General features: G+C 45.0%; 1 protein-coding gene across 1 annotated transcript in view; it reads left to right on the plus strand.

Moving 5' to 3' along the window:
- GALNT17 (polypeptide N-acetylgalactosaminyltransferase 17) overlaps window positions 1-23998 on the plus strand; it is a 585735-nt gene that overhangs the window by 255563 nt on the left and 306174 nt on the right. The window contains exon 3 of the mRNA XM_030795950.1: window positions 9727-9893. Coding sequence (XP_030651810.1) covers window positions 9727-9893 — 167 coding nt within the window. The remainder of the gene's footprint in view (window positions 1-9726; window positions 9894-23998) is intronic.

Here is a 23998-nt window from a genome sequence, read left to right on the forward strand (position 1 = left end):
GTCATTCCACTGTGAGTCTAGCTCTTTACTGTGTAATCTCTAAACAAGCTTACAAAGATTTCTCCTGGAAGGTCGAGGAAGAGTGCCTCTGTGCTCAGTAGAGCTCTGACATCTCATTTCTCCCTCTGTTCTTGACCATGCAAGTCTAATTCAGTGAGATCTATCCATTCAGATCCAGCCTGGAGCTCACCGTCCCCATCTTCCTGGTCCAACTTAGCCCATCTGTTACAGCTGTTGTAGATACTTCCGTTTGACACTTAGCATCTCCTGCATTGCATTGACAACTGCCTTGTTATGAGTGTTTAATGTGCTTTAGCCCTCATATCCCAGAACTATGGGTGATTGGGGTGGGGCACTGCATGGTGATTGGTCCCGTCCCTTGGGTGTGGCAGATGTTAGGGCAGAGACTGAGGGGCATCACTGCACTTGGGAGCTAGAGTTGAGGCGAGCAGCCAGGAAGGCCTGCAGATCAGCCACACAGTTTCGCCCATGTGAGCCAAGCAATACCGAGAAACCCAGGTGGACCCTCGAAAGGGGAGCGCTTGCATCAGACAGACCCAAGAGACAAGGGCTGGAGGCTGAGCTCAGGCCCTGTGGTCACCTGCCCGGCCCGACAGTCACCTGCCCAGCCGCCTGAGCGTGCACAGGTGCACCTTCCATGCCCAGCCCCTTTAAGGGGACCCTCTTCTGTGTCCCTGCCCTGAGGGATGGTGGGGATGACAGAGTCAGGCCTTGGTGCACTGTGGCTGAAGTGCTGCAGTGGCTCATTAGCACAGGACTTGCAAGGCCCAGAGAGGCTGAGGGCAACCTTGGCTCCTCCCTGCCTGGGATTCTTCAGTTCCAGGGCTTGGGGGCAGAACACTCTCCCACATGAGCTTTATCTACATTCCTCCCAGCCTGATTAACCCCAGGGGAGGTGGAGCCGGCTTCTGCTCACCCACATCTGCCTTGAAGGGAAATCAAACCTGACCCGGCTCAGTGATACTATGTGGGAATACTTTGCCCCCAGCAGGCCATGGGCATGGTGCACCTGGCTGCAGAGGACCTTCTCCTAGTTGGGGCTTTTAGGGCAGAGATGAAGAAATCAAGAAATTGGCTGGGTGTGGTGGCTCATGTCTGTAATCCCAGCAGTTTGGAAGGCCGAGGTGTGCGGATCGCTTGAGGTCAGGAGTTCAAGACCAGTTTGGCCAACATGGTGAAACCCCATCTCTATTAAAAATACAAAAATTGGCCAGGTGTGACAGCACATGCCTGTAATCCCAGCACTTGGGAAGGCTGAGGCAGGCAGATCACCTGAGGCCAGGAGTTCGAGACCAGCCTGGCCAATATGGTGAAACCCTGTCTCTACTAAAAATACAAAAATTAGCCGAGTGTGGTGGCACATACCTGCAGTCCCAGCTACTCAGGAAGCTGAGGCAGGAGAATCCCTTGAACCTGGGAAGCGGAGGTGGCAGTGAGCTGAGATCACGCCACTGCACTCCAGCTTGGGTGACAAAGCAAGACTCTGTCACAAAAACAAAAACAAAAAAGAAATCAAGACTCACATAGGAAGTGGTTGAGTGGTTGGGCTGGAAATTGTGTGGCAGTTTGCCTGCTGCAGCCACCATACTGTGCCTGTCCAGGCAGGGGCATTTGGAAGTTTAAACACCATAAGATACTGTTCCCATCTTGCTACTTTTCAGACCCACTGTGTGACTTAGGACAAGTGAATTCACCCCTCTGAGCCCTAGTTTCCATATCTGCAGAATGGGCATGATACTACTGCCTACCTCCTACGGTTTATTGTAAGGATTAAATGAGGCAGTCTAGTACATGGGAGCTTCCAGCAGTTTCTGGCATGTAGCCCACACTGTGTGTTACTTATCATCATCAGCAGCAGCAGCATCATCATTTTCTGTAGCCTGCTGAGCCTCCTAGGCCCTGTCATACCTAAATTATTTTCCAATGATGGGGATGTTTGGGGAGCTTTTTGTTTTCAAGTTGGCAGAATGGTCACAAGCGTGTCTTTTTTTTTTTTTTTTTTTTTTGAGACAGAGTCTCGCTGTTGCCCAGGCTGGAATGCAGTAGCACTATCTCAGCTCACTGCAACCTCCGCCTCCTGGGTTCAAGTGATTCTCCTGTCTCAGCCTCCTCAGCAGCTGGGACTGCAGGCGCGCCCCACCATGCCTGGCTAATTTTTGTAATTTTGGTAGAGACAGGGTTTTGCCTTGTTGCCCAGGCTGGTCCTGAACTCCTGACCTCAAGTGATCTGCCTGCCATGGCCTCCCAAGGTGCTGGGATTACAGGCATGAGCCACCGCGCCCGGCCATAAGCAAGTCTTGATACCTCTCATTTTTACCACACTGTGGTCACGCAAGCTGTCTCCTTAAAAGTGGTCCTGTGAGGGCAGGGGTCTGCTTTTGAGAGTACACAACCGACTGGTGCTCTGGGCTTTGATTTTTTTCCCTGCTAGAGGCCTTGGTCCTTGACCTACTTGTGTTTCAACCGTGATTCTCTCCAGTGATTCCCAGAGGTGGCTTGCGGGGGGTAACTGTGGTTAGTCTCGAGGAGTTTCAGAAGTCAAGGAAGCATCCCAGGCATGTGGACAGACAGATGGACAGATGGGCAGTAAGGTGTTCACTGTTCTGGAGACTTCACTTGGTTGGTTCTATGTCTCTGTTTTCTTTTCTCTATGACAACAGCTTTGCAGAAGATCTGTTTTCCAATTAGCTCTTAAGGAACTTGGTTTTGAATTTCTCTGTAGCCCCTTTCTGGCCTTGGCCATTGAAATCTGTCCAGCTGGGTGCAGTGGCTCATGCGTGTAATCCCAGCACTTTAGGAGGTTGAGGCAGAAGGATCACTTAAGCCCAGGAGTTCAAAACCAGCCTGGACAACATAGCAAGACCCCATCTCTACAAAAAAATACAAATTAGCTGGGCGTGGCAGTGCGTGCCTGTGGTCTCAGCTACTTGGGAAGCTGAGTCAGGAGGATCACCTGAACCCTAGAAGTTGAGGCTTCAGTGAGCTGTGATCGAGCTACTGCATTCCAGCCTGGGCAACGGAGAGAGACCCTGTCTCCAAAGTGGGGGAAGGGGAGAAAATAAAAGAAAAAAAAAGAAATTGGTCCAGACCTTCAGAGCTTAAAATAGCTTTCCAGCTACCAATCTTCTTTCATATAAAGGACTGTTCGTTGCTTACTGACTAGTTATTAAAAGGAAATTTGTTATTTGTGAAACCCGGGTTCAAGTCGGTGTTGCTAGAGGGAGCACACAGCAACCCCCAGGTTTGGATGCTGAGGTATTTTGTAGTTTATGTGGCATGCCTATCTCTCTTTGCTCCCTGGGTGTCTTTCACATCTGGAATCTCTTTTATCCTTGCAAGCTTCCAGCCTACTCTTACTTGCCTGGCTTTTATTTTTATTTTTATTTTTTTCTTGAAATGGAGTCTCATTCTGTTGCCAAGGCTGGAGTGCAGTAGTGTGATCTCGGCTCACTGCAACCTCCACCTCCTGGGTTCAAGCAATTCTCCTGCCTCAGCCTCCCGAGTAGCTGGGACTACAGGCATGCCCCACCATGCCCCACTAATTTTTGTATTTTTAGTTTGCCATGTTGGCCAGGCTGGTCTCAAACTCCTGACCTCAAGTGATCCGCCCACCTCAGCCTCCCATTGCCTGGCTTTTATAGCCTGGGAGGCCAACAGGGAGGAAGAAAATGTGTCTGAATCTATAGGTTTCATTATAGAGAGACAGGGCCAGAAGCCAGAGTTTGAGCTGATGGTTCCCTTCCCTGGATCCTCCTGCCCAGCACTGGCTGTTGCCAGGCCACCCAGAGGACTCCATGCAGGCCACCCTGGCACTGAGCCCTTGAACGTTTCATCCCTTAGCTCTTCAGGAGTGAGAGAATGAGGGACGGGCTTCTTTCATGCCAGCCTGCATGCCTGCAGCATGTGGGATGTGCAGACACCATGCAGTTTGAATACACTGAGAGTCCTCAGGCTGCAGTGGGAATGGATTCAGCGTTATCTCCCAGGGGCAGGAGCATCTGTTTCCATGCTTTGTGCAGTCTCTAGCATGTCTGTGGCCTGTGAGGTCCGCCTCTCTCTTCTCCCATCAACCGTCCACTCCCTTCCTTCACTGCTCTTCTTTCTGCCCTATTGGGTATCAGGTATCTGATTGGAAGTAATGTACGTATCAACCCATGCCTGTGTCTACTCCTGGCAGAAAATGCTTAGAACTGTTACAGGAAAGGGGTCCCCATCCAGAAGCTAAGAGAGGGTTCTTGGATCTTGCCCAAGAATGAATTCAGGGTGAATCTGTAGCATAAAGTGAAAGCTCATTTATTAGGAAAGTACAGGAATAAAGAATGGCTACTCCATAGACAGAGCAGCTCCAAAGGTGCTCTATGAGACCAACTCATAAAATGGTGGCCCATTTTTATGGTTATTTCTTGATGATATGCTAGCCAAGGGATGGATTATTCATGTCTCCTCTTTTTAGACCATATAGGTTAACTTCCTGTCATTGCCATGGCATTTGTAAACTGTCGTTGCGCTGATCAGAGTATAGCAGTGAGGACCACCAGAGGTCACTCTCGTCGCCATCTTGGTTTTGGTGGGTTTTGGCCGGCTTCTTACTGAAACCTGTTTTATTAGCAAGGTCTTAATGACCTGTATCTTTTGCTGACCTCCTGTCTCGTCCTGTGACTTAGAATGCCTTAAACGTTTGGGAATGCAGCCCAGTAGGTCTCAGCCTCATTACCCAGCTCCTATTCAAGATGGAGTTGCCCTGGTTCACATGCCCCTGACAAAACTTGAGCTGTCCATCTTTCCATCTACCCAGGATATTCTGAGCATCTTCAATATATCAGACAAAAGGCTAGGCTTCGAGATTTCTTTTAAAGGCAGAGTCTACCTCCCCAGAGCTTAATGATCAGCAAAAAGAATGCTGATTTTTATGATAATAATTACAGCATTTATATTGTCTTCTCTCAAGTAAATCCGTGAAACTTGGAGGACTCTGGCCCGGAGAGGTGAATCATTGTTCAGCTGGGTGAGGTTAGAAACCTGGGTCCTGTCCGGGAGCAGAGCCCTGAGTAGGTCATGCGGGCGGGGTCTGGGTTTACTGACAGCTCTGGAAGCCCAGCCAGTGGTCATCAGAGAAATGCAAAAGGCAGCAGAGGAGCCAGGGGGAGAATGGCAGGGCCAGCCTGGTACACTGGACCTTTATTAGTTAGTGCCTAACACCCTCCCCCACAGCAAAGGGTGTGTTGTGCGGGAGGTGAGTGATGGGGGTTTAATCCTACTGGGGGAAATTTGAAGTTAACCTGCTCCAGGGCTGAGGAGGCTGGGGGTATTTGCATATCAATACCTGGTGTTCAGCAGGTAGTCTGTCTCCTGCCCCCAGGGACATTTTCCTGGGCTCCCAGAGGCTGTATCTCCATTGCTTCTTACAGGAGGCCTGGAGCTAGCCCTGGGGTGGATTATTTTGACAGTTTTGTTTCCAGACCAAACCGAGGTCGGGCTGCATATTCTCTCTGCCCAATAACAAGACGCAGATGAAATGGGAAAGAGAGTTTATTTCTGTAACTGGGTACAGGGAGAAGGCCTGGAAAATATCACCAGACCAACTCAAAATCACAAAGGTTTTTACAGCTTGTATACCTTCTAAGTTATATGCCCACATGTAAGCGTGCATTCATCTGAAGACATAAAGTGATTAGCTTCTTTTTTTTTTTGAGATGGAGTCTCGCTTTGTTGCCCAGGCTGGAGTGCGCTGGCGTGATCTCGGCTTACTGCAACCTCCACCTTCCGGGTTCAAATGATTCTTCTACCTCAGCCTCCAAGTAGCTGGGACTACAGACGCCTGCCACCACGCCTGGCTAATTTTTAAAAAAAATATTTTTAGTAGAGACAGGGTTTCACCATATTGGCCAGGCTGGTCTTGAACTCCTGACCTTGTGATCCTCCTGCCTTGGCCACCCAAAGTGCTGGGATTACAGGCGTGAGCCACTGCGCCCAGCCTAGCTTCTTCTAATCTATAACTAACGTGTGAGTCCTGAAGACCTTCCTCTGGAGCCTCAGTAAATTTACTTAATCTACATTGGTCCGTGTGCCGAGGGTGATTACCCTTATCTTGTCTCCTGCTAAATCGTGGAGGGAGTTCCTTTAGACCCCCACTAAAACTTGTTTGTGGAGGTCTGGGGAGTTTCTTCAGACCCCCACTGAAAACTTGTTTCATCCTAAATGAGTCCTGTTGGGAATTCCTTCGTTATCTTGTCCTGCTTCAAGGCCCAGGAAAGGCCGGGGCAAAACTCTCGGTGGGCTTTTGTTACATTCCAGCCCTTGTATAAGGACACCGGCTCTTTCAGCTTTTAATATTTAACTTAACCACTCAGTGCTGAAACAGTTGTTCCAGAGGCCTGCCTGTTCAGCTGTTAGTGAGACCTGGCCTGCCACAGTTTCACAGACGAAGACGCTGAGCTGTGAAGAGAGGTGGTGTGAACAGTGTGCCCCAGGTTACAGGTCCCAGGTGCGGTGCTGCACTTTTCGCTTCTGAAATCCCCTGTGATTTATTGAATGGCCACCTGGACCCATGAAAGGGCAGGACTGCGGACCCCATACCCCCATTTCACCAGCGGGAGTCACCTGCTCCAGCCAAGAGGCTTGACTTATGACCGGATCCTTGATTGCAGTGTAACCCCATTGCTTGTGGGTGGAGAAGATGGTGCTAGGACTGCACAATCTGGCCTCGTTTCTTTTCAATTTCAAAATCCGGAAGCTGTTAAAAGCAAAGGATCATAAAAACCAGCCCCAGGAAGACATGCACAGAGTTGGTGGGTGTGTAACGTGTGCCCCTGACACCGTGTGTCAGAGGCATTTGAACCAGAGAGACTCCATCTTGAATAGGGGCTGGGTAAAATAAGGCTGAGACCCACTGGGCTGCATTCCCAGGAGTTTAAGGCACTCTGGGTCACAGGATGAGATAGGAGGTCAGTACAAGGTACAGGTCACAAAGACCTTGCTGATAAAAGGATGCTGTAAAGAAGCTGGCCAAAACCCACCAAAACCAAGATGGCGATGAAAGTGACCTCTGGCCATCCTCACGGCTCATTGTATGCTAATTATAATGCATTAGCATGCTAAAAGACAGTCCTACCAGCGCCTTGACAGTTTACAAATGCCATGGCAATGTCAGGAAGTTGCCCTACATGGTCTAAAAAGGGGAGGAACCCTCAATTCCGGGAATTGCCCACTCCTTTCCCAGAAAACTCATGAATCATCCACCCCTGTTTAGCATATGATCAAGAAATAACCATTTAATTGGGCAACCAGCAGCCCTGGGGGCTGTTCTGCCTATGGAATAGCCATTCTTTATTCCTTTACTTTGTGAATAAACTTGCTTTCACTTTACTCTACAGACTCACCCCAAGTTCATTCTTGCTCAAGGTCCAGGAACCCTTTCTTGGGGTCTGAATCAGGACCACTTTCCGGTAACACACGCATGTGTATAGCTGGTGAGAATGAGCTGAGATGGGACAGCTGCCACACTACCAGGCACAGGATGGCTGCTGGCCTCTGGTTGAGGGGCCTCCGAGGGACCTTCTGGAGTGCCCTCGTCTTGTGGACCACCACACAGTCAATGAGATGATTCCTGCCAACTGCCTGTGAGCCGGTCAATAATCACTGTAATCTCCCTGGCAGGCCCCAGAAGTAGATTTACAGCAGCATGGTAAAAATGAGGCTGCTTGATCAATGCATCCCTGGACGATCTCCTCCAGGAGACACAAACACATACTGTAACAAAACTTTATTTTCTTCTGAAAATTGCCTACATGATTAATACGGCCCGACATAGCCCAAGCTGCTCAGCATAAGAAACAGCTGTATTTCTTGCTCCCTCTTCAGCCCTGCTTCTCTCTCACTCCGTGACTTCATCTGTTTTCTTTGTTCTGCTCCCTATTCCATTGTGCTATGTATTGTGCAATCTCCCATAAGGAGAAGAAGGAAGCATTAAAGTGCAGGTACCTCGGCACTCCATTCCACTGTGTTTCTCTTTGCTATTTCCAATGTGGCTTAGGCGTAAGCATAAAATGAAATTCCTCAGTGCTCCCTGGACAGACTCTCGGTGCATCTGTGACCGAGAGAAGCCGAGCACGTTCCCTGGGTACTAAATCATCTCTTACATCACCTGGAGCCGTGGAGAAGGCCGAAGCTCTATGCTCTGGAGTCCAGACTGGATGAGAGGAATTCTTCCCTTTAATCTCTGCGCTCGGGCATATGAGGGCTGCTGGGTATTCTGAGGGAGGGATGTCAACAGGTTGTCCTGTCTCCTGTCTCCAGGGAGGTTCTAGGACTTACCGAAGAAGAGCTGGTGTGCCTTAGGTTGCACACTCCTCCAGGTGTAGGGTCCTTTTCCTTGACTGTGATTATTGGCGTGGGTGTTTTATTGCCTCTCCTAGAATGTTAGCTCTGTGACAGCAGGAACCTCTAGTATAATATAATATGGAGCACTTAGTGGGTTCAGTAGATGTCTTCATTTGGGTTCCCCCAGAAACAGAACCTGAAACAAAGGTTTGAGTGAAAGTAGTTTATTTTGGAGGTGAAGAGAGCATCACTAGGGGAGTGAGGAGTAAGACTGGGAGGGAAAGGCACCCCCTCTCCAAAGGGTGTGTTACAAAGATTGCTCCTGTGGGTGATGGGGGCTTAATCCTGCTGCGGAAATTTACAACTAACCTGCTCTTGGGCTGAGGGAGCTGGGGTATTTGTATTAGGTTGGTGCAAAAGTAATTGCGGGTTTTGCCATTAAAAGTAATGGCAAAACCCGCAATTACTTTTGCACCAACCTAATACATCAATTCCTGGTGTTCTTTTTTGGGGGGGCAGGTGAGGGGAAACAGGGTCTCATTGTGTTACCCAGGCTGGAGTACAGTGGCATAATCATAGCTCATGGTAGCCTTGACCTCCTGGGCTCAAGTGATCCTCCCACCTCAGCCTCCCGAGTAGCTGAGAATACAGCCATGCACCACTGCACCTGGCTAATTTAAAAATTTGTTATAGGTACAGGATCTTGCTGTGTTGCCCAGGCTGATCTTAAACTCCTGGCCTCAAGCGATGCTCCCGCGACGGCCTTCCAAATTGCTGAAATTACAGGCATGAGCCACTGCGCCGTGTCCCCAGTGGTCTGTAGTTAAAGGATTTAGGGGGTGGATTAATCGCTTAGGCATCAGCAAAGAAGGTTTCAGGCAAGGAAATGGAGGTGCTGGAGTCAGAAGTTGTGCAGGTGTGTCCTGAAGCTCAGGGCACAGGTAGGCAGCACAGGTAGATGCAGGTAGACATATGCCTGGGACTGATGCCTGGACTCCCCTAGTGATGCTCTCTTCACCTCCAAAATAAACTACTTGCACTCAAACCTTTGTTTCAGGCTCTGTTTCTGGGGGAACCCAAATGAAGACATCTACTGAACCTGCTAAGTGCTCCGTATTATATTATACTAGAGGTTCCTGCTGTCACAGAGCTAACATTCTAACCCACCACCTGTAGGGTAGTGAATCTGGGGGAAGTGGGGCTGCATCTGTTAATGCTCTCCTCCTTAGGGTTTATTCTCAGTTCTTAGCCAAGGAGAAGCCCAAGGGAACCAGTGATTCACGCTTTGGGATGACTGGATGAGAATTCGGCTGAAATATGTCCAGCTGCAGCGCCTGAGCTTTTATCCTTCCTCTGACTCTGTGTGTCCGATCTCTCCCTCCCCAGGTGTAAGGAGCTCAAGTACTCCAAGGACCTGCCCCAGATATCCATCATATTCATCTTCGTGAACGAGGCCCTGTCGGTGATCCTGCGGTCAGTGCACAGTGCCGTCAATCACACGCCCACACACCTGCTGAAGGAAATCATTCTGGTGGATGACAACAGCGATGAAGGTACAGGGGTGGCTGTCCTGTGCACAGGACATGATGACAGCAGGGAGAAATGCCACTTTCATTCCAACGTGAGCCCGAGCCTCTGTGTCTCCTGGTCCTTGGAGCATATCTGTGGAATGGGAGATTTTTTCTTTTCTTTTCTTTTTTTTTTTTTTGAGATGGGGTCTCTCTCTGTTGCTCAGGCTGGAGTGCAGTAGCGCGATCTCAGCTCACTGCAACCTCCACCTCCTGGGTTCAAGCGATTCTCCTGCGTCAGCCTCCCGAGTAGCTGGGACTACAGGCACCCGGCACCATGCCTGGCTAATTTTTGTATTTTTAGTAGAGATGGGGTTTCACCATGTTGACCAGGCTAGTCTCGAACTCCTGAACTCAGGTGATCCGCTCACCTCAGCCTCCCAAAGTGTTGGGATTACAGGAGTGTGCCACCATGCCCGGCCCAAGATTTTTTTAGAGGAAGGTATCTAGGCATACCCTGGTCTATTATTCCTTGAGTCCTCTACAGCAGGGGTCCCCAACCCCAGGGCCATGGACCATTAGCAGTCTGTGGCCTGTTAGGAACTGGGCTCCACAGCAGGAGGTGAGTGGCAGGAGAGCAAGCAAAGCTTCATTTGTATTTACAGCCACTCCCCGATGCTGGAATTACTGCCTGAGCTCCACCTCCTGTCAGATCAGCAGTAGCATTAGCTTCTCGTAGTAGCATGAACCGTATTGTGAATGCACAAGCAAGTCATCTAGGTTGTACCCCCTCTTTTTTGAGATGGAGTCTCGCTCCATCACCCAGGCTGGAGTGCAGTGGTATGATCTCGGCTCACTGCAACCTTCACATCTCGGGTTCAAGCGATTTTCCTGCCTTAGCCTCCCGAGTAGCTGGGACTGCAGGCACACACCAACATGCCTGGCTAATTTTTGTATTTTTAGTAGAGACGGAGTTTTGCTGTGTTGGTCAGGCTGGTCTCGAACTCCTGACCTCAGGTGATCTGCCCTCCTCAGCCTCCCAAAGTGCCATGAGCCACCGTGCCTGGCTGGTTGCAACCTTTTTATGAGAATCTAATGTCTGATGTTCTGAGGTGGAACAGTTTGATCCTGAAACCATCTCCCCCAACCCCCACGTTCCATGGAAAAATTGTCTTCCACGAAGCCGCTCCCTGATGCCAAAAAGGTTGAGGACCGCTGCTCTAGGGCTCATAAGAATCACTGACTGGCCATGGATCTAGATGAACTTCCCTCTTCTCATTAGCTAAAGTAGATGACAGTGAAGAGCTGAATTCCTCCTTCACTCCCCACCCCACACCCCATCTTTGTTGTCCTTCTCCAAAAAGCAAAATAAAAAATTCCATCCCGTGTTAGGAACTGTTTATCTACATTGGAATTCTCCTCTGGGCCACTGTGCCCAAAATGAGTGGTGTTTGCTCATCTTCTGGAATTCAGCGCTACTAGGAATGATGGCTCAATGAAAACTGTACAACAGGCAAATATTGCATGTCAATAACAAAACTCCTGGGAAGTCCTTGGAGATATTTAATAGTTGGACAAAGGCGTGGTATCCAGGGCAGTGGGGGTGGGTGCTGCTAATGGTGCCTTTGTGTTGGATTCCCAACCCGCAAAATTCAGTGTGCTCGCTGCTGGGAGCCACCCCCACAAGCTCATGAGATAAAAGAAAGCCAGCTAGAGTGAGTGCCTGAAGGCCAAGAAAGCTTATCTTCTGAGCAACTACAGGATTAGGAGTAGGCTAAACCCCTTCCTTTCATCATGCTGGGTAGGAGAGGGATTACCCTGCAAGCTGCTCTGGCGTCCAGAAGATGGTGAGGAGGAGGCAATGCCACGGGTCCTGTTTAAAACCGGATTATCTTGTGGAGCACAGAAATGAGCCTCTCCTATTTAATCAGCCTGGGAGCTGATGTCCCTGGCCCCTTCTGAACCGGCCCACTCTTCTGAAGGGCTTGGGTGCACGTGGGCCCAGTGGTTTGCCTTCTCTGGGACTTGTGGTTTGCCTTCTCTGGGACCTCTGGCTTACAGAGATGGGTCATTTGGTGGATTTTTCACATCCCTAGTTTTATTTCCTTACCTTTGGCCATTAGTTATCTATAGATTCTTCTAAACCTGAGAATGATTGTCTCCTTGTGAGAAGGAGGCTCTTTCAGTTCCTGGAAGCCTCTTAAGTCCTGCAGCAAAGTCTCTTTCCTTGACATGCCCACGGTTCTCTGCTCTGTGGTATTTCTTTGCACCTACCACAGACCTCTTGCTCCAGCAATCCTTCCATGCACCCCTGCATATTTTCCCCAGGCCAGAAATCTCTTCTCTTGAACTCCCTGTTCCTGTGTCCCCCGTCATCGGCCTTCTAAGTCCCACCTGTTTCCCAGCTGTCTCCAGCAGAGCACTTCCTCAGAGAAGCCTCCTCTGATCTCTGAGTGGGGAAGTAAGACTGTGAAGGGAAGGCATCGTAAAAAGATTGGTACTGTGGGTGTCAGAGCTTAATCCCACTGGGGAAAATCCAGGAGCCAGTGTAAACCCAGCCCTCAGAGTTAACTTGCTCCAAGTGCGAGGGAGCTGGGTTATTTATACACCTTTAGGATAATGAGGCCCTGGTTCTGTGCTGTCTTAGCACCTTGCTACTAGCTGTCGTACTTACTAGCATGCGGTGTGTCTGCACAGTGGACTCTCTGAACTAGATGGGATGTTTCCCAGGGCCTGGCTGGTGGTTGAAACTCAGTAAGTCTTTCAACAAGGGAGTGCATGATGAAGCCAGGTAGCACTAAGGAAAGCACAGGTGTGAGCTAGTGGCAAAATGACAGGAGGTGGCCTGGGGCTGGAACACCCAGAGAGGAGCATGAACTGCAGATCGGGCTGGATTGGGGTGAAGACTCACTGCCAATGGTGCACCCTCTCCTGAGGAAATCTAGGTAGAGCCCAGCACAGCAGGAGGGAGGGAAGGTTAAGGCAATCTCAGCCGTAACTCCAGCTCCTTGACCGCAGGAATCTCCGGTACAGGGTTAGACACTTAGTGGGTTCAGTAGGTCTATTAGTCCCTTTTGTGTTGCTATAAAGGAATTCCTGAGGGTGAGTGATTGATTGATTGACGGATTGATTGATTGATTTTGAGAAAGGGTCTCTGTCACCCAGGCTGGAGTGCGGTGGTACGATCACAGCTTGTTGCAGCCTCCACCTCCTGGGCTCAGGTGATCCTCCTGTCTCAGCCCCCTGAGAGGCTGGGACCACAGGCATGTGCCATCATGCCCAGCTAATTTTTATACATATTTTTTGTAGAGATGGGGTTTTGGCATGTTGCTTAGGCTGGTCTCAAACTCCTGGGCTCAAACGATCCTCCTGCCTCAGCCTCCCAGTGTGCTGGGATTACAGGTGTGAGTCACCATGCCTGGCCTTGGGTGATTTATTTAAAAAGGAGGTTTTATTTGTCTCACGGTTCTGCAGAATGTACAAGAACCATGACACCAGCATCTGCTTGGCTTCTGGTGAGGCCTCAGAAACTTTTAGTTATGGCAGAAGGGAAGGGGAGCAGGTGAGTGTCACATGATGAGAGAGGGAACAAGAGAGTGGGGGGGAGGTCCCAGACACTGTGAGAACTTCCTCTTTACCATGAAGGAGGCATCAAGCCACAAATGAGGGATCCACCCCCGTGACCCAAACATTTCCCACCGGGCCTCACCTCCAACATTGGGGGTCACATTTCAACATGAGATTTGGAGGGGACAAATATTCAAACCATATTAGTAGGTATCTTCATTTAGTTTCCCCCAGAAGCAGACCCTGAAATAAACATCTTCAAGTAGATGGGTTTATTCACATCAAGAGTGCAAGTAGTTTATTTGGGAGGTGAACAGAGCACCAGTAGGGGACTGGGGAAGTAAGAATGTGAAGGGAAAGCATCATCCCCAAAAGATTGGTACTGTGAGTGATGGAGCTTAATTTCACTGGGGAAATTCCAAGAGCCAGTGTAAACTCAGACCTCAGAGTTAACTTGCTCCAAGGGTGAGGAAGCTGGGGTATTTATACACCTTTAGCAGCAGATGTTTTAGTGTAAGAACCCCCTGGGACTCCACCCTGGAGGAAGTTCTGCTTCAGAAGGCTTGGGGTAAGGCTGAAAATTTGCATTTCTTATAAGCTCCTATTTGATGCTTATGTAGCTTGTGTGGGGAACACACTTTGAGAACCATTGGGCTAAGCAACCACGCCTTGAGCCCTGTTGTGAGTCCCATTTTAATGGTGCACATTTCAGGTCTACATGAAGATGTTTAGTAAGAAAATGGGAGGAGGAGGTATTTGTTTCAGCCAGACCATAAATCAATATCCATTCATCATCCTCCTCCTCTCCCAAATACCCAGGGGACTGGGAGTTGACGATATTAATGTGATCTCCCTCTTCTCAGTTCCTGGTTCTGTTCTCTATGTTTTTTCCCCGGGCCAGAAATCTCTTCTCTTGAACTAGAAGAGGAATCTAATATTTTTCATTTTATTAAGATGTTCTTGTAACTGGTATTATCGAGTTTTGTAAATGTTCTACATCTATTTAAAAAGACCCCCACACACTGTAATCATGGAATTGAATTCCTGCCAGACATCAATTTGCTGTATTTTGGTAGGCTATGAGTTTATTTTTTTAAGTCTTTTTGATAATGGTGTTTTAAAATCTCCTTTTATAATGACTCTTCCTTCCTGTGTTCCTAATATTTGTTTTCTGGTATCTCGTTGTCAGTTTCTTTGGCAACTATAGATTTGTATCTGCATGGCTTCATTAATAGCAATGGTTGTTACCATTATGTAATGCTTTCTTTATCTTAGAAGCATACCCAGTTTTTTTTGTCCTGAATTTAGTTCTTCTTACATTGAAATTGTTGTTCCTGCTTGCTAGTTCACATTTGATTAAAACGTTTTTTTCCCAGCCTCACAATTTTGTTTTCTGATCTTAAAAGTAATGCATGCTCTTTGTGGGAAAATTCGAATGTATCAAAAAGCAAATATAATTGGAAAAAATAAATACTGAAGAGACTAACCAGAGGCAACTGCTCCTTCGCCCATGCCCTTACCCTCTTTAATGCACATTTTGCATAGTTAAGATCAATAGTATAAACAAGTTAATGTTCTGCTTTTTCCCCCTGAAGTGTAAAGCATAATCAGTGCCCTTTTTTTTTTTTTATTAAAAAAGCTCTGCAAACATCATTTTAATGAGGGCAGATTGATCTATTCTCAGACTTACTAAGCTCTGGTCAAGATGGGCTCAGGGAATGGGTGTACAAAGCCAGGGCACTCTGGAGAAGCAGACAAGATGAGACCGCAGATTTTCCTTTGTCAGGGAATTTTGTTTTTATTTTAAGTCATTTGTTTCACTCAGTTTGAATATTGACATTGGCCTATGTTAAGCCCAGGTAGGATGCAATTCTTTGTACTCTGTACATCCAGCTGAAATCATTCAGGCAACATTTGCCAGAAATCACTGCTCACCAAGTCCAGTGAGCATTTTGCTGCCCAGATCTTTTGGCACCATCTGATATTGTCACACAGCTTCCTTGATGGGATGTATCGCTCCTCCTGGTGCCCTGGCTCTACTCTCTGCTGATTCTCCCCTAATCTTCTTTTTGCAGCTGTTCTTCTCTTCCTTGGTTTCTTAGTCCATTTGTCTTTCTACAAAGAATACCTGAGTCTGGGTAATTTATAACGGAAAGTAATTTATTTCACTCACATTTGTGTAGACTGTACAAGAAGCATGATGTCAGCATCTGCTTCTGGTGAGGGTTTCAGAAACTTCCACTCATGGTAGAAGAGGAAGGGGAGCTGGTGAGGTCACATGCGGAGTGGAGAGAGAGAGGGGAGGAGGTGCCAGGCTCTTTTTAACAATGTGATTTAATGGGAACTGAGATTGAGAACTCACTGAATTCCGTAAGAATGGCACCGAGCCTTTCACAAGGGATCCACCGCCATGACCCAAACACCTACCACCAGGCCCCACCTTCAATATTAGGGATCACATTTCGACATGAGATTTGGAGCAGACAAACCATATCACTTGGCCCCTTCCCTTCTTAAACTGGGATCACTCGTGATTCTCAGCATCAGGACACACTGGGCAGGCTCCTCCACTGTGTATGTTCTGACAGTTTCCCATTGGAATTGTCCAGTGGGATCTACCACTCAAGCCCAGAACAATCTATCCTCTTTCCTGAGCTTCAAAGCTGTAAGGCCTCTATCTCCCAGATGGTCATCCTGGGTCTTTGTAGCTCCATTGGTCCAATGATGAACTTGCTGTGTTTGCCTTGATCTTTATTTGGGTGACTGGGATGGAGGAATTCAGGTGCACAGAGGTATCACAGTCATAATACTTGACACACTCCATCACTGGTTCATGCATAGCCATTCTTTATTTTTCCTCACCTCTGATTGAGATGTAATTCACATACCATAAAATATACTATAAAAATAAAATAGACCAGGCACTGTGGCTCATACCTGTAATCCCAGCACTTTGGGAGGCCGAGGCGGGCGGATCACTTGAGGTCAGGAGTTTGAGACCAGTCTGGCCAATATGGTGAAACCTGTCTCTACTAAAAATACAATAATTAGCTGGGTGTGGTGGCACGCGCCTGTAGTCTGAGCTACTTGGGAGACTGGGGCAGGAGAATCACTTGAACCTGGGAGGTGGAAGTTGCACTGAGCTGAGATCATGCCATTGCACTCCAGCCTGGGCATCACAGCAAGACTGTGTCTCAAAAAACAAAAAATAAAGTATACAATTCAGCGATTTTCAGTATATTCAAATGATTTGCACCTATCACCACTACCTAATTCCAGAACATTGTCATCACCTGCAAAATAAACCCTGAACCTGGGAGTAGCCTCTCCCAATTCTACCCTTACCCAATTCCTTGCCAAATATTAATGTATTTTCTGTTACGATAAATTTGCCTCTTCTGGACATTTGATAGTAAATGAAATCTACAACATGTGGCCTTTTTTTGCAGGCTTCTTTCACTGAACATAATGTTTTCAAGGTTCAACCATGCTGTGGTATATATAAGTACTTCGTTCTTTTTATGACTGAATAATATTCTGAGTATAGATACAGCACATTTTATTTATCTGTTTATCAGTTTATCAGTTGATGGACTTTTGGGTTGTTTCTAGTTTGGGGCTATTAGGAATAATAGGGCTATGAATATTCATGTATATGTTTTTGTTTGGACATGTTTTCAGTTTTCTTGGGTACATATCTAGGAGTAGAATTGCTGGGTTATATGATAATTCTGTGGTTAACTTTTTGAGAAACTGTCAAATTGTTTTCCACAATTTTTCACCTCAGCTGCACCATTTTGCATGATCACCATTAATATATGAGGGTTCCAATTTCTCCACATCCTTGACAACACTTGTTACTTTTTTTTAATTATGGCCAATCTAGTGAGTATAAGGTGGTATGTTGTAGTTTTGATTTGCATTTCCCTAATGACTAATTATTTTGAGCATCTTTTCATGTGCTTATTTTTCATTAGTCTGTCTTCTTTGTCTATTCAAGTACTTTGCCCATTTTAAAATTGATTGACTTTTTAAATTATTGACTCGTGATAATTCTTTATTCTCTTTATACTCATCTTTATCAAATATTCTGCAACTATTTTTTGCAAATATACTTGCAAATATTTTCTCTCATTCTGTTGGTTGTCTTTTCACATTCTTGATAATGTCTTTGGATGCACAAAAGTTTATAATTTTGATAAAGTCCAGTTTGTCTTTTTTTCCTTTGGGTGCTTGAGCTTTTGGTGTCCTATCTGAGAAACTGTTGCCTAATCCAAAGTCACAAAGAATTGAACCTTTGTTTTCTTCTAAGAGTTTTGTAGTCCTAGCACTTCCATTTAGGTTTATATCCATTGTGAGCTAATTTTTGTATATGATTTGAGGTAGGGATCCAAATTCTTTCTATTTTTATTTTTTACATATATAGTTATCCTATGAGCATTTGTTCAAGAGACCAATTTTTCCTCATTGAATGGTTAGGACACCCTTGTCTAAAATCAACTGACTGTAAATATGAGGAGTTATTTTGGGACTCTCAATCCTATTTCTTTGATTTATGTGTCTATGCTTATGGCACGATCACACTGTCTTGATAACTTTTTCTTTATAGTAAATTTTAAAAGCAGGAAATGTGAGACCTCTCGCCTTGTTCTTTTTTCAAGATTGTTATGTCTATTCTGGGTCCCTTGCATTTACATATTAATTTTAAGACCAGCTTGAACATTTCCCTGAGAAATAGCTGTTAGAATTTTGTTGGGATTGTATTATATGTGTAAATCAATTTGGAGAGTATTGTCATCTTGATAATATTAATACTTCCAATCCATAAACATAGATGTCTTTCTATTTATTTAGGTCTCTAATCTCTTTCAACAATGTTTTATAGTTTTCAGTATACACATTTTACCCTTCCTTGGTTAAATTTATTTCTTAATGTTTTATTCTTTTTAATATTATTATAAATTGAATTGTTTTCTTAATTTCATTTTTGGGTTGTTTATTGCTATTGTATAGAAATACAACTTATTTTCATATGTTCATCTTGTATCCTTTAACTTTGCTGAACTTGATTATTAGCTCCAATAGGTTTTTTTTGTAGATTCTATAGAGCTTTCTATATAGAATATCATGTTATCTTCAAATAGTGATAATTTTACTTACTACTTTCCAATCTGAATACTTTTTATTTTCCTTGCTTAATTACCTCCTCTATTTATTTTTAAAAATGTATATATTAATAAATATCTCTTTTCCTACCATGTGAAGGGTGAGAACATTCACCTATGTACCTTTCTAAGGGTTACAAAAACCTCTTCTGAAGAAGACGGCTAAGTCATGAGTGAGCTCAGTAAACATGGGACTCGCCATAGTGGGCTATTGTGTGGACCAGGTACTGGACTTAAGGCAAAAATCTGGACAGAATGGAATGGGCTTCTCTGTATTTTCTGCTTCTGATCTTATCAAGACCTACTGCCTATCCTCAGGAGCAGGTCAAAGCAGAACATGTCTTGAGAGATGAGGTATGATACAGTGAATGTCTTCCGCTGATCCAGGCAGCAGGCAGAAAGCCTGTAGTCAGAACATCCAATTATAGATAAGAATGGGTGCTATACTCGTTCAGGCAATCCATCCTCAGCTTAAAATGAGGTATGTTTGCAGGAGCAGTGTTAGAAATGACAACTCTCACTGCATCTATCTGAAGTCACACTGCCCTGTTATGGGGGTCGGCCTCTGTGGCTGTGCGTTGTCATCTTGGATCTCCCTTCACCGTCTTCTTGCGGACTCTCTGACCCTCTTCTGTGCTGTCTCCTGTGCTTTTCTCTTGGTTTATGTTCTTATTTTGGTGAAACACAACAACTGGAAGCTTCTTAAGAGAGACTGCAAGGAAGAGAAAATCTTTCGAGTTCACTCATGCCTCTAAAGATGGCTTTAGCCTCATCTTCTAGGTGAATGATGGTGTCGTTGAGTTAGATGTTACCTTCTTTCAGAATTTTGATTGTTTTGCTCCATTATTGTCTATCTTTGTTGTTGTTGTTGTTGTTGTTGTTTTAGAAGAACCAAAGGCATTCTGATTCCTGGTTTTTTGCATGCTCTTTTTTCCTTTCGGGAAGCCTGTAGAATCTTTATCTTGTCACCATAGTTTTAAATTTCACAATGATGAGCCTTGAGATGGGTCAGTTTGCATTGATTGGATGGGGCATTTAGTGGCTTCCATCCTCAATCTATTGTCTATCCATTTTTGGAAATTTCTTGGAATTTTAATTGATAATTCCTCCTCATTTTTTCTGTTCTCTCTTTCAGCATCTTTCATTATTCTAGTTTGGGGCCTCCTAAATTGAACCTCTAATTTTCTTATTTTTCTCTGCTATCTTATCTTTCTCTGTCTGATATTTTTGCTCTGTTTTCTTTATTCTCACTTCAGTTTTTTTATTCTTCCCTTCTATCCATTTTTTATATTTCTGCTATCATAGTTTTACTTCCAAGTGATCATTTTTATTCTCTGAAAGCTCCTTTTATAACATATTGTCCTTTTTTATTGGAAGCAATATGTTTTCTTATCCCTGAAGGATGTTAATGTTTTTTAAGTTTTTCTCCCTTCATAGTCTGTTTCTAAAAGTTACATTTTTCTCATTGATGTTTAGTTTCTATCTTTCATGTTGGAGACTTTCCTTAGATATCTGGTGAGTCTTTTCTGCTTATGATTATCTCTTAAATAGTGATTAGACAGCCAGGGGCTGGGTGGAGGGGCAATGGGGAGTTATTGCTTAAGTGCTTAAGGGTATGGGATTTGTCTGAGAAGATGAAAAAAGTTGTGGAAATAGATGATGATTGCACAATAATGGGTATGTACCTAATGTCACTGAACTGTATACTTAAAATGGTTAAAATAGTAAATTTCATGTTATGTCCATTTTATCACAGTTTTTAAAAAGCTGATCAGACATTGTGCACTTCAGTTGGACTTACTGGATTTGACAATAGAGTGATGTGTGTGGGCTGAAACAAGAAGTGGGAGTGGGGGCTGGACGTGGTGGCTCACGCCTGTAATCCCAACACTTCGGGAGGCTGAGGTGGGAGGATCACTTGAGGTCAGGCATGTGAGACCAGCCTGGCCAACATGATGAAACCCCATCTATGCTAAAAATACAAAAAATTAGCTGGGTGTGGTGGTGCACGCCTGTAATCCCAGTTACTCAGGAGGCTGAGGCAGCAGAATTGCTTGAGCCCGGGAGGTGGAGGTTGCAGTGAGCTGAGATTGTGCCACTGCACTCCAGCTTGGGCAACAGAGTGAGCTTCCATCCCCCTCCACCCCCCTCCCCCGCAAAAAAATGGTGGGAGTGGGAATTTAGTCATCAGTTTCTTTTCAAATAGCCTTCGTGCTAGTCTTCCTTATTCTGGTCTGTCCATTTTACCCCCAGTTCCAAAGGCACCTGCTGCTGCCGGTTCCATTGCCTCTTGAGTGTCCTCTGGTATATATCGAGTTGGTTTCTCAGTTTTGGGCGTTGTTAGCTTGGGATCATCTGTCACACATCTGTCACTTGGTTAACCCTCTGAATCTGTGTTCTAGCTTCCTCAGTTTCATGGCTGTTGTCTTGCATTTCCTCTGGCTTTGGAAAGTTATGGTTTTTGTTGTTGTTGTTTGTCTATTTTAGAAATCCTTTTACTGTAGTTTTTAAGTGAATTTTGACTAGTGGACTCTGATTCATGAGTTAAATTCATCATCTTAAGTTTTATATTCATCTTTGAGAATGTTTAATATAAATTGATAAACTGTCTTCCAGGTATGTGGTAATGTCACATGAAGAGTATACGAAAGAGTTTTTATTCTCTGTATTCTCACCAACACTGAATTTTATTAATCTTTGCCATCTTTGTTGTTCTGATGCAGGGGAAATGGCATTCCATTTTTAAGTGTGCATTTAAAAAAAATAGTATTGATGATGAATACTTTTTCATATGTTTAACTATGTATTTTTTAGCAATTTGCCTATTGATGACTCCTTATCCCTTTTTTATTGGAGTATTTATCTTTGTCTTATTGATTTACAAGAACTTTTTATTTTATTTTACTTTAAGTTCTGGGATGCGTGCAAAGAACGTGCAGGTTTGTTACATAGGTATACATGTGCCATGGTGGTTTGCTGCACCCATCAACCCATCATCTAGATTTCAAGCCCTGCATGCATTAGTTATTTGTCCTAATGCTCTCCCTCCCCTTGTCCCCCACCCCCTGACAGGCCCCAGTGTGTGATGCTCCCCTCTCTGTGTCCGTGTGTTCGCATTGTTCAACTCTCCCTTACGAGTGAGAATATGCGGCGTTTGGTTTTCTGTTCCTGTGTTAGTTTGCTGAGAATGATGGTTTCCAGCCTCATCTGTGTCCTTGCAAGACATGAACTCATTTTTTTTATGGCTTCATAGTATTCCATGGTGTATATCAAGAACTTTTTATATATTAAACAAACCTTTTTTACATCGCTTTGCAGGCATTTCTCTCAACTTGTGCTTCTCACTTTAATTCATTCATAATCTTTTTTGGCAAGTATAAATTTTACATTATATAGTCAAATCCATCAGTCTTTTCTTTTTGATACCAAAGTCTTAAGAATGTGATTCATCATGCCTAGACTATACAAATATTGACAACTATTTTTATGAGTAAATGTTTCTTTCCAAAATAAATTCCAGACAGAGGAAATATTTTTATATAAAGTGTAACAATTTTTAACATAGAGACTCTGTCCCAAAATATGGTTATCTCAATTTAATAGTAAGTCCTTTAACCACTGATCTGAAATTCACAGTTTTTATCTGCTGAATTATTTAATATTTGGAAACACTGAAGCTGAATCACATGATGACTGATTGGTTATAAAGAGGAGGCAGGAGCCAGAGGACCCCGAGGGTCCCTGCTCAGGTGACAAGATGGGTATTGGTGCTTCTCATTAAGGATGGAATATGCTAAGAATTAAGAATCACAGGTTTGGGAAGGCGATGGACTTCACTTTTTGGATTTGTCAAGTTCCAGCATCTTATGGAAATTTACTGTGCCTTTAAAACTTAGGTGAGTTGTAACTTTAGCCATCAAGTTTTCCTTAAACTACTATGAGAAGCTTCTTTGTTTTTATAATTAGTATCCTCAATACTCTTTTCTTTTTCTTTTTCTTTCTTTTTTTTTCTGAGACAGGTTCTTGCTCTGTTGCCTTAGCTGGAGTGCAGTGGTGCGATCTCAGCTCACTGCAACCTCCCACCTCCCAGGTTCAAGCGATTCTCCTGCCTCAACCTCCTGAGTAGCTGCAATTACAGGTGCCCACCACCACACCTGGCTAATTTTAATATTTTTAGTACAGATGGTGATTCACCATGTTGGCCAGGCTGGTCTCGAACTCCTGACCTCAGATGATCCGCCCACCTTGGCCCCCCAAAGTGCTGGGATTACAGGCGTGAGCCACCATGCCCCACCCTCAATACTCTTTTATATGTCTTATTAATACTTCACGTTTTTAATTTACCTTGTTACCTCCTTTGTTGTAAAGCAGGAGTCCCCAACCCCCCGGGCCATAAACTGATCCATGGCCTGTTAAGGACTAGGCCGCACAGCAGGAGGTGAGAGGCGGGTGAGGGAGCAAAACTTTGTCTGTATTTACAGCCACTCCCCATTGCTCGAGTTACCACCTGAGCTCCATCTCCTGTCAGATCAGCAGTGGCATTAAATTCTTACAGAGGCATGAACCCTATTGTGAACTGCGCATATGAGGAATCTAGGTTGCGTGCTCCTTATGAGAATCTAACGCCTATGATCCGTCACTGTGTCCCAGCACCCCCAGATGGGATCATCTAGTTGTAGGAAAACAAGCTGAGGGCTCCCACTGATTCTACATTATGGTGAGTTGTAGAATTACTTCACTGTGTATTACAACGTAATAATAACAGAAGTAAAGTGCACAATAAATATAATGCACTTGAATCATCCTGAAACCATCCCTCTGCTCTGTCCATGGAAAAATGGTCTTCCACCAAAGTGGTTCCTGGTGCCAAAAAGGTTGGGGACTGCTATTCTAAAGCAATAGCACGGGGAGGAAAGAGAGGAATAAAATCCCAGCCCAAACTTTAGCTATGTGGTCTTGGCCAAGGCACTTAACTTTTCTGACCTTGTGTAAGTTGGGGTAATGGTAGCTTTCATTCAGGGTTTTCATTGTGAGGTTTAGAGGTAATACTTGCAAGGCACATAGTGCAAGTCCTAACAGTATCATAAAGGGTACTGTTGGGTGTGCTTATGACATTGTTTGATTTGCTAACTCCAGTTCATTCATCAGTATTCAACTTGCGTATCATCCACACTGGGAAACCATACTGAATTGCGTTCGTTTATCTGCCTGTCTCTAAGTGGTAAGACACTTGATGGTAAGACCGATAGCTTGCTCTGTGCCATAATCCCAGGATCTAGCCCACAGCTAAATTACAGTAATTGCTAAATAGGTTAATTTTAATTGCACATGTGCAGAGATTTTTTTCCCCACTTCTTCTGGCATTGTTCTGGAAGCTTTTGCATTTCACATTGTACGTATTTTGGCTTGAATGCTACA

Source organism: Nomascus leucogenys, chromosome 17, assembly GCF_006542625.1.
Source record: "Nomascus leucogenys isolate Asia chromosome 17, Asia_NLE_v1, whole genome shotgun sequence".
Taxonomy (NCBI): Eukaryota; Metazoa; Chordata; class Mammalia; order Primates; family Hylobatidae; genus Nomascus; species Nomascus leucogenys.